The sequence below is a fragment of the Gekko japonicus genome, unplaced genomic scaffold, assembly GCF_001447785.1.
Source record: "Gekko japonicus isolate JY-2015 unplaced genomic scaffold, Gekko_japonicus_V1.1 scaffold1159, whole genome shotgun sequence".
Lineage (NCBI taxonomy): Eukaryota > Metazoa > Chordata > Lepidosauria > Squamata > Gekkonidae > Gekko > Gekko japonicus.
Genome location: NW_015160245.1, coordinates 405085 through 415316, shown reverse-complemented (window position 1 = coordinate 415316; position 10232 = coordinate 405085). Strand labels below are relative to the sequence as shown.

The 10232-nt window shown below is 55.8% G+C and overlaps 1 protein-coding gene across 1 annotated transcript; it reads left to right on the top strand.

The window, feature by feature from the left end:
• Positions 1 to 2652: 2652 nt before the first annotated feature.
• On the top strand, positions 2653 to 7123 carry LOC107112615 (pleckstrin homology-like domain family B member 1). Its single transcript, XM_015413802.1, has 4 exons — positions 2653 to 2814; positions 3188 to 3311; positions 3498 to 3668; positions 6980 to 7123. Exons 1-4 carry the CDS (start codon positions 2755 to 2757, stop codon positions 7078 to 7080), a joined length of 456 nt encoding a protein of 151 aa, XP_015269288.1. The 5' UTR covers positions 2653 to 2754; the 3' UTR covers positions 7081 to 7123.
• The last annotated feature ends 3109 nt before the right edge of the window (positions 7124 to 10232 follow it).

Below are 10232 nucleotides of genomic sequence, written 5' to 3'. Positions count from 1 at the left end.
AGGGAAGCTTTCGGGGCCCTCCTGCGTGGGGCAGGGGCTTGGACGGGGGGGGGGGTCTTGAGGGCCCTTCCGGCTTCTCCTCTCTTAAGGTTCGCTCCCCTCACGTCGGGGAATCTGAGAATCCCAGAGCAGGAGCCATCTCGCCCTCCGACACCCACACCCAGTGCAGGGCCGGCACCCCTGGCTGAAAGATGGGATGCTTCCCTCTCCTGCTGGGTGCAGCAGCACCCTTCGCAGGCTTCTGTGCGCTTGAGGAACTTGCGGAGCGGATTGCCACAATGAAACGGCTGGAGACATGAGCACTTTCTCCCTCCCCCCCCCGTTAAGGAAGGGGGGGCACTGGTGGGTGCAGCTGTTGGACTGCAGGGAGAGGTGGCAAGGCAGCTTAGAGGCCAGCCCAGCAGAGGAGGGAAACTTGCTGCCAGGCCCCGGGGTGGTGAACGCAGAGAGTGGGGCTGCCATTGTTAACCCCTCCTCCTCGGCGGAAACTGCCGCCTCAGGGCAGCGGTGGCAGAACTGGAGGTGGGTATTTGCAAGCCTCTGCTGGGATCTGGGGGGAGGGGGTGGCTGTCCTTTCCTGCCGTCTGCAGACCCCCACCACCACCACCTTCGGAGGGCTTTTCGAGTAGGCAGCTGTGGCAGTTGTGAGTTCTCAGCATCTGTTTCAGGCCTCTTAGGAGCTCTCCTCCTCATCAGCACTTGACTTAGGGAAATGTTGTCTAGTGCTACAACTCAACGTAGTAAAGAAACCGGCCTGCCAGTGGCTGGGGGGGGGCGGGCTTCTTCCTTCTGGGGACTTCAGCCAGCTCCCTTTGGGTGTGAGGACACCTGAAGAAGGGGCACAAAAGGGACCTCAGGGGGGGCCTGATCTCAGCAGTTGGGGCAAAGTGGGTGTGGGCACGCTTGCCCATGTGTCATCCTGGCAAATTGCCCCCCCCCCCGGGCTGGGCATTGCCTCCTCCCGGGTCCGGTCTCTGTGTTGGGGGGCTGAAAGGCGTGTTTGCTCTCCCAGCGAGCCTGGGGCAATTGCAGCTGGGAATTCTCAGTCAGAGCCCCCCCCCCGCCTGTGCCTGGGGGGGGGCCTGCAGGAGCTGCTGCCTTGGAGGGGCCCAAGAGAAAGCATGCCCCGGGGGAGGCCTCCGGCCTCCTGCCACCTGGCGTCTTCTGGACCGTTAGGGCACCGTGTGGGTGCCAGTTTCTTGGCCCTGTTCCGCTTGCCCCTCTTGGGCTCGGCAGAGTCTTGTGTCTTGGAAGGGGAGGCCAAGGAAGACATGAGTCGCCCTCGCTTAAGGAGAGCCAAGCCGTGGGTGGGTTGACTCAGCCCTGCTCCAGTCAGTCCTTCCCTATTTGTTCCTTCGTCTCATGGCCTGGCCTGGCGGGCTCCCGCCTCCATCTTTCCCAGGCTGCCTGGGGAGGGCCAGGCCCAGGAGGGGCAAAGGGCAGGCGACCAGCCCCCCCACTCCCCCTTGCCTTCCTGCTTTGGGCTGGACCTTCTGGCCTTCCTGCCTCTTGGGGGGGGGGGACAGACACTTCCCGCTTCCATCGAGGGCAGAGCTCTTACCTCCGGCTCTGGGCTCTGCCCCCCTTCTCGCTCTGAGGGTTCTGCGTGGAAATGTTGTGTACAGTTGGTGACTTTCTCTTGGGGCCTCCCTGTGCATCATAAGCCGCTTTGCGTCTGTGCTGAGCTGAGGGGAAGCCAGTTAAAAGTGCCCAAGCAGATCAGTCCGGCCAAGCGGGGGGGGGCTGGAGCGGGGCCGGACCCTGTGGCCTGAGCTGCCCGGCCTCACCCAGTAGCCGCACAAAGGCCGCATTCTCTGGCAGCCCCAAGAAGGGAGAAGAAAGGCTCTTTGTCTGGCTCCCCGAACAGAGCACTTGTCAGCACTTGCAGAGGGACGGGCTGGGGCAGGGGGAGAAGCCACAGGGTGCCCCCCCCCAAGGGAGCTCTTTTGCCCCACGGCCCCAGAGAGCCGGCTGCGGGAGGCCAGAAGCCCAAGATAATGCTGGGGGGGGGGCGTCTGCTCCTCTCCCCGGGGGGCCTGCCCACACCCAGGCCAGCTGAGGGGTGCCTGTCTTGCCCCGTCCTCCCCAGAATGGGCGGGGGTCTCGAGGGGCTTTGGTGGTAGCCGGGGCCTCTGTCTGCTCAGCGTGCGTGCCCGGGGGGGGGGGGGCCAGGGCAGGGCAGTCGTGGGGCTCACGGGGGGCTTGCTTCTGAACGGGGGGGGGGAGGGATCATATGTTCTGCATGCCCTGGGGAGAGTGGGGGGGCAGGCTGAAATGCGGCCCTGTGTGCTGAAGGTCAGAGTCACACTGGTGTCATTCTCAAAGCTCTGGCAACGCAAAATGGCACCTTCAGGGCCTCATGTGCTTCCAGAGTGACCATGGCGCACACAGGCCCCTGGTGCTGTGTCTGGCGAGAAGGCCGGGGAGAGGGGGTGGGGAGGAGAGGAGAGGCGAGGCTCACGGCTGGATAAGCGATCCCACTCCTGCACAGTTTTCCAGTTGTTTGGCTCAACAGCCAGCGGGGGGGGGGGGAGCGGTCCAGAAAGGCCATCTGGGTGCTGCTCAGAGAAGGAGCTCCGTTGGCTCTGCTGGATCAGGCAGTCCGGAGAGCCCGTTTTGATTTATTCTTCTGCATCTGCTTGTTTAGAAGATGTCCGTGCCGCCACTCCGGGGACCTGCCTAAAGTGGCTTCCAAAAGGAAAACAACAGGAAACCGGGAAGAGAGCTCGATAGCCCCGACAGAGGGCCGTGGCCATGGAGACCTGTAGCCGCAGTCGGGTGGCGCCCACCTTCCGAGCACAGGCACCCGTCCAAGTGAGTCTGCCGGGGGGGTGGGTGTGGTCATGGTACAGCTCATTTTAGCCCTCCTCACGGAGCCTAGGAAGGGGTCAGGCCAGAAAAGGCCCAGCTTGCCTTTGCCGAGCAGAGGTGCTCCCAGGTTTGGGGGCCACCCCCCGGAGGGCCTCTGTCCTGCCCTGGAATCCTCCTCCCAGAGCCCTGCGGTGCCGCACCTCCTTGGTCCCTCCCCCCCCCAACTCCTCTGATTGCCCAGTTAAAGGGATTGGCCAGAAATCCCCCCCCCCCACCGGGGAGGTTAATTGTCTTGCCCCGTGATCCTATTAGACTGAGCTGCTCGGGAGCTCCCTGCCTGCCTGTGACATGTCCTCTCTCTCTGCCTGTCCTCCAGAGCAAGATCGTGGACCTGACCGAGGCCGGGAAGGGCTTGCAGGTGCAGACCGAGAAGCCCCACCTGGTCAGCCTGGGCAGCGGGCGCCTCAGCACCGCCATCACCCTGCTGCCGCTGGAGGAGGGTAAGCAGGGAGGCACGGGGGCCCTTGGGGACAGGCTGCCATCGTCTGCCAGAGTCCTCGTGGCTGTACCCCTCGGTGCTTTGGCGCACCCAGGCTCCATCCCCATCGCCCTGCCGGCCCCGTATTGGCAGAGCAGAGGGAGGCAGCCCCCAGCCCCGCCGAGTCGCTCACCGTCTCTTTTTGTAGGCAGGACCGTGCTGGGCTCGGCTACCGGGGACGTCGTGCTGCAAGGGGCTGGCGTGGCCCCCCAGCACTGCTTCATTGAGAACGCGCACGGGACTCTCACCCTGCACCCCTGTGGCAACCCTTGCGCCATTGATGGCCTGGCCGTGACTCGCCCCACCCGCCTCTCCCAAGGTAAGGAGATGCTTGACGGGGGGAGGCTGCAACTTTGGGGACCGGCCTACTGGCCGGGGGCGTGAAAGGGGCACATCCTCCCTTGGGCCAGAGGCGTGCCTGGAACCTCAGAGCGTCCTGGGCGGGGCATCTGGCGCGGAGTCTGTGGTGGCCTGCAGCCGAGGGCAGGTGGATCGGGGCAGTGGGCGTGGCATGCTCAGAGAGCCCCAGGGCCAGCTCTGTCGGTCTGCCTGCAGCGCACCATCTCTGGTTTCTGTGGGAAGTTTTTGAGGCCAGTGCCAGCCAGCCAGCGAGAGTTCAGCTTAGTGACTCTGCAGGCCAAGCTGACCAGGAGGGGGTGCCTTCCTCTGCTCTGCTCTCTCCCCGGGTGGGTTTCAGAACGAAGGCCCCGACCCCAGCTGGGCTGAGTGTCCTTCCAGCCTGTGGCCAGGAGCAGGGGCCTTGTGTGGGGGGACTGCAGGGAAACAAACGGTTTCGGCCCTGCCCGTTTTAGGCTAGCCAGGCAAACGACTCCATTCTGAGCATGGGTGGGGAGTGACCCCCCTCCCTCCAAACTGCAGCCCAGCTCGACTTTGGGGCTCCTTGGGAGGGGGGAGGCTGGCCTAGCAGCCACAGAGATGGGAGGGGGAGGGGGGACTGCTGGGCTGCAGGCAGCATGTCCTTCCCCCACCCCCACCCCGGTCAGGGTGTCAGAGCTGCTTCCTGACAGCTGCAGCCAGCGCAGGGGCCTTCCCCTGACAAAGGCCGAGCCTGCCTGTGCCGAAGGGAAGTTGAGGGCAGCAGGCGGCTGGTGGGCCCTGGGCCCCGGCTGTGGGTTGAGGCTTCCTCGGGGAGCCCAGCCCCGCCCCCCCCAGCTCAGCCCGCCCAGCTGTGTCCCCGAGACCTCAGCGCAGCAGCCTGAGAAAGGGCGAGTGCCGGGGCGGCTCTTGGAGGCTGCTGTGGAAACACATCTGGTATCTGTGGCTCTCTCTGTCCTTCCGAAGGAGGGGGGCTCTGGCGGTGGAAAGGGAGGAGGGAAGGAACCCCTCCAGCCACCCAAGCTGGGGCCGAGCGCGGAAGGCAGCAGAGCAAAGGGCTTCCCCCCTCCCCTCCGTACTCCCCCCTCCCTGGCTAGCCTTCGCTTTGCGCCTGCCAGACCCAGCGGGAGGACTGTTCCTTGGCAAAGAGCAAGCCGGCCTTCCTGCGAGGGCAGCGTAACTGGCAGCTGGGAGCTACTCCCTCTGTCCTGTGGCTGTGGTGGGGCGGCAGCCACCGTGTTTCCACCGGATTCCTCGCCTGTCACCGGGGACATGATCTCAGCGGTGGCCACAGGCAGGCCTTTGTAGGCAGACAGCTGGGACGGGCACTTTCTTTCTCCACTGCCCTGGTCCAGCCGAGCTGGTGTGCCAAAGGCAGATGGTGCCACGCTCTCCTTCCTGCCTGGCAGTGTCTTATCACTTGGTGGCACCCATGTGCAGAGAGTGGCGAGCACAGGCTTTCCACATGCAGCCCCTGGGCCAGTGGGTTTCCCCCCCCCCCCCGCCCCCACAGGCAAGAGGACTCCTGGGGGCTCCAGGCAGAACTCACTCTGGTGGGGTGGGAGACGTGGCTGTGGGCCTTGGCAGGCCTCGGCCCCGGGCAGGGCGGGTGGCATTCGTTGGGATTAGCCCGGCCCTGGGACTTGGGTGCCTGAAGCTGGGTCAGGGGCAGTGTTCCCTCTAAGCTGAGTTAGTGTGAGCTAGGTCACAGCTTTCTAGCCTCCGGCGCACACATTTTTGCCTTAGCTCAGGAAGGATGGGTCCAGAGCAAACTAATGTATGCTGCAGCCCAATCCCTCGCTCACAACTTTCATGCCAGTAGCTCACAAAGTGGAATCTTTGCTCACAGGACTCCACAACTTAGAGGGAGCCTTGGTCAGGAGGACTCTGGAGTTCTCTGGGCATTAGCAGGGCTTCCAGCTGTGCGTGCCAGAAGTGCCAGTGCAGCTCCTGTGGCACTGCCAGAGCTAGGAGAAGCCCACAGGCCAGAGAGCGTGGTGGCAGCTGGTCACACCCATGTAGTACTGCCCTTCCTCTGACGAGACTGGTGCTACATACACCCACGGGGCTCCTCCATCTCCTCCTGCCCACGGCCGTGCAGGGGCCAGAGCACCCTCTAGGGCACCATCTTGTCAGGCTACCCAGGGGGCTGCTGTCCAACTGTGGGGCTGGCAGAAGCAAGGGGCTCCTGGGGGGGAGGGGAAATGATGCCGCTTCCGTTTCCTGACTCTCAGCCTAAGGCTCAGTGTGTGTGTGTGTGTGTGTGCACGCGTGGAGGTTCAGGGTCTGAGTGGGGAGGGGGGTGTTGATGGACACTCTGAAAGTGGGAAGAAAGAAACAAAACCACAGCCTTCAAACAGAAAGGCAGGCAACCATTACATGAATAATTACGTAAAGCAAAAATATTTGTACTTATAAAAATTGGACAGTAACATAAATATCACAGTGCATAACAAAACCATCCAATATAATTACAAAATAAATAATAGATTTAACTCCATATAAACAATGAATGAAAAATAGTCTTCCTATGCAGAGAGCAACGAGAGAAGCGAATAAAAGGAGGGCTGGTTTTATGGTTGTGAGTTTTACCTGCTGTAACCCGCCCTGAGCCGGCATGAGGGAAGGGCGGGATCAAAATTAAACAAATATGTGATAAAGTGTGAATCTCAGCATTGGCATGAAAAAGACAAGGTCCCAGGAACAGCCTGTTTTGGTCCTAACTGATTGTCTTCAGTATGTATAACAAAATGATTTCATGCCTCCAAAACGTGAGAGGGGAAAAGCCAGTGTAATAGGTCTGTAAAATTAATTGCCAGGGCAATAAAGGAGGTGTGTCCTAACTGCAAAACCCAACTAAGAAACAATTTGAATTGCCTTATAGCAATAGAGTTCAAAAAACCAGTTATTAAATAATTACATCAGAGTCAACAGAATTGTGATGTCCGTGACTCCTTCCAATGATCATAAAGCACCTGACCTTTAAATATCGGATAAAGTTTTCACACTGTTTTAAATCACACAACCACATGCAACAACATATTGTGTTCTGAAGTCTTACAATTGCCCAAAATTAGCTGTTAAATACTCTTGTCCAGTCAAGGACTGGTCAGCATAATAAAACCATAACGTATGTTAGAAAGAAGGACTTCTGAGACTATCAGCTTGTTCCATAATAAACAAACATCTTATTCTCCAAAAATATATATATACATAAAGATAGAATCACATTGTCTTTTGGCAGATAAAATGTTATGGTTTTATTATTATTTTGTTTCTCTTTTTCCCCTTTAGAGGACTTCTTCCCTCTGTCTGGTCGTTCCACTCTGACATCCTTTCATAGAATGCCTTCCAAAGAACCTATCTGGACAGGCGCGCAACTAACAAACTCTTAACGGACTTCTTCCACTCCGCCAAACTAATAAAATAACAACGTGGTCATGCTCTTCCCGGCGGGCTGTGTTTCTTGCTGGTAGTGACGTGGTCTTTCCCCTGCCCTATTGCGGGCTGGGCCACTGCCCCCTATATTCAAGGGGTGGTGGCTGGGCCCTCTTCGGAGGCATCTGCCCCCGCCCCCAGCCCTGAGAAGAGGGGGGGAGGCGCCCTCATTGCACAGAGCCAACACCTGCCTCAGCTGCACACACACACACCCTGGCACCTCCTGGGGAGTGCCACCCCCCCCTGCAGCCTCTTCCTTGCCAGCGGGTAGTGTGGGGGGGGCATGAAGGAGGGTGTGTGAAGGGGCTGCCCTCGGACCAGCCCCCTAAACAGAAATTCTGGGTTGGTGGGGTGTGGGGAAATTTTGTTGGGGGGGGGAGGGAGAGGACCCCCGCACCCCTTCCCTGAACTCCAAGTGATGATTTAGCTGCTTGGAGTTCAGGTGTGGGCAGCCCCCCCCCCCATCTAAAGGAACAGCCTTGGAGTTCAGGGAAGGGGTGGGCCTGCCCCTCTCCCTCTCCCTCCCTGCAGGATGTAAAGGGCCCTCTGGCTGACTGGGGGGGTTAATCAACATATTAATAACAGCCGCTAAGGTAACAATAGCTAAAAGTTGGAAAGATAGTCATCCCCCAAGCATGGAATTCTGGCATCATAAAGTATGGGATTTTTTCATGCTAGAAACCATATCTATATATAATTCAAGTGATCAAAATGAACGTGAGCTATATAACCCCCTGGGGAAATGGTATCCTATTTTAGAAAATATAACCTTTGAAAAGTTTGATTAGGAAACCATTACAGAGGCTAAATACAAGATAATGTTATATAACTGTTAAAACTTTATTGCCGTATTCTGTACTCCTGATGACTCAAAAAGTTTAGGATGTTACTGTTTTTCAGTGTCATTCTTCCTTTTCAGGTGAAGAAACCTTGTTTACATTGTTTAAATCTTTGACAAAAATTAATAAAATTGTTTTGGGAAAAAAATAAAAATAAAACCTTCTTAATTCTTCCATTAAGCTAAAACCAAGGAGTTTTAACAAACAATATAGAACCGTTTTAATGGAAATGCAAGTAAAACTCTCTAAAACACAACTGTGTTCCTTCACTCAGTCCAGTCAACAAGCTTAGGACCAAGGCTTGTTGCCATAGAGACCACAGCCGCCTCTATGTCCCATTATCTAATTACTTCCTAACCCCAAATATGAACAACTGCTGTTCTAGAGCAATATACATAGCAGCCATCCATGTCTTGTTGTGACTTTAACCTTATCTATTGAGCTGGACAGCTGGGAGAAGTAGGAAAGGTGCAGCCCTGACTCTGTGCCCTACTGTTTTTGCCCACGTGGCACAAGTCCCTGTGGTCTGTGTATCACTTGTGGCATCTGTGCTGGAGGTTGGCTACCTGTACTGCAGTATAATTCATGCAGATTCTATGTGTGAATCAGGCTGTCAAGATTCCTGAGGGTAAGGAGTAAATGTGGCAGATCATCTGAGATAGTGCATCCACCTCAAAGCAGGTCTGCCCCCTTTGTTCCTGACAGAGGTGCATGGTATGCACATTGTTCCCTGTAACTGGGGTTCCATGCTGAGTGAGGACACCACTACATGCTCAGCAGCTGTGAAAGGCACATAGATTGTGCAGGAAACTGGAAAAAAGCTACATGAAAAAGGAGCTAGACTGATGCATAGAAAGCTTGACTAATCAAAGACAAATTCCCATAATGAACCTTCTCGCAACAGGATAACTTTTCACTCTTCTGGTGTGATGACCAAAAGTTCTCCTATGAATCTTAAATATTTTCCAGTATAAAAGAAATAACCACAGGGGTATGGTGGGTTAGTTAACGCTCAGAGTCAATGAGAACTGTGCATGTTGCTTCTCCCATTATTATAAGTTCTGTAAAGCACAGTTTGAATTGTTCCCAACGTGAACAACTTCTAGAAAGAGGTTTCTGATACAAACACTTTGCATTTGCACTTTTACCAGCATTATTAGTATGTCTCTAAGGCATCCTGACTTTTAAATTCACAGGCTGCTGCCTGGATACCCTGACCCTGCCTCCAGTCTAGGGGAGATGGAAATTGGGGGCCAGCTGGGCTCCATAATTAGGAATATGTTGGTGCATAATTAGATCCATGAGGATCTGAATGAGCTCAGCATGACCAGAACTGGAGAGATGAGCCATAACAAGATTAGGGACATAAATGTTTCCAGTGAATATAACATCAGGTTTAAGATCTTAGTGTGTTATCTTCATGGGTCTCTTTGTTGGGGAGTTGGGGGGTTGGTGAATTTTAACACGTTTTAGCTAATTCTAATACGGCCCCTTGGATACTGCTTTTAAACATGTGCTTACCATTGTCAGAAGAATGAAGTTATCTTATTATCAGGTTAATTAAAGCCTCCACACCCCTTTTCTTTGCATTCCTACAGTTATAAACCCATTCAAGATAGCACCCCCTTTTAAACTGAATAGTAGCTCCATGCCTTTAACAGATGAAATGACAGAAACGGAGAAGGTGAGGTTTTCCTCATTACTGCATTGCCATGTTGGAAAAAGCTTCACCTATGGACGTCTACCTGTCACGTGACTGTTAGATCCTCTGTTTGTTAAAAAGGTGACAATTGTAACATACAAACCAAGAACTTGGGCAAACCTTTCCATTTTGCTTGACTAACCTCCAGCACTGGACTTCTCATATCTGTAATATTGCTTAAGTGTATCTATATACTAATACTGAAGTTGCCCCCTTGCGTGCGGATACCTAAATCCACGCATTGGGGGCACCTGGGGGGAAGGGAGATTTTCGTGGTCACTTGGGGCAGTCCCCAGGTGTGCACAAAAATCTGAAAACCTGAAAAAAATATCGGGGGGATACTTAAATCCCCCCAAAAGTAACAGAGCGTCCCCTGCGCATGTGCAGGGAACACTCTGCAAACTGCCTCGCCGCTGCCGGCGCTTCGGAATAGGGGGGAAGAGACCAGCGAGGCCCGAGGCTTGCAGCTGCCGGGCCTCGCTTCGGAGTCGGGGGTGGAAGACTGGTGAGGCCCGGTGGCTGCAAGCCGCGGGCCTCACTTCGGAGCCAGGGGGAGAAGAGATCAGTG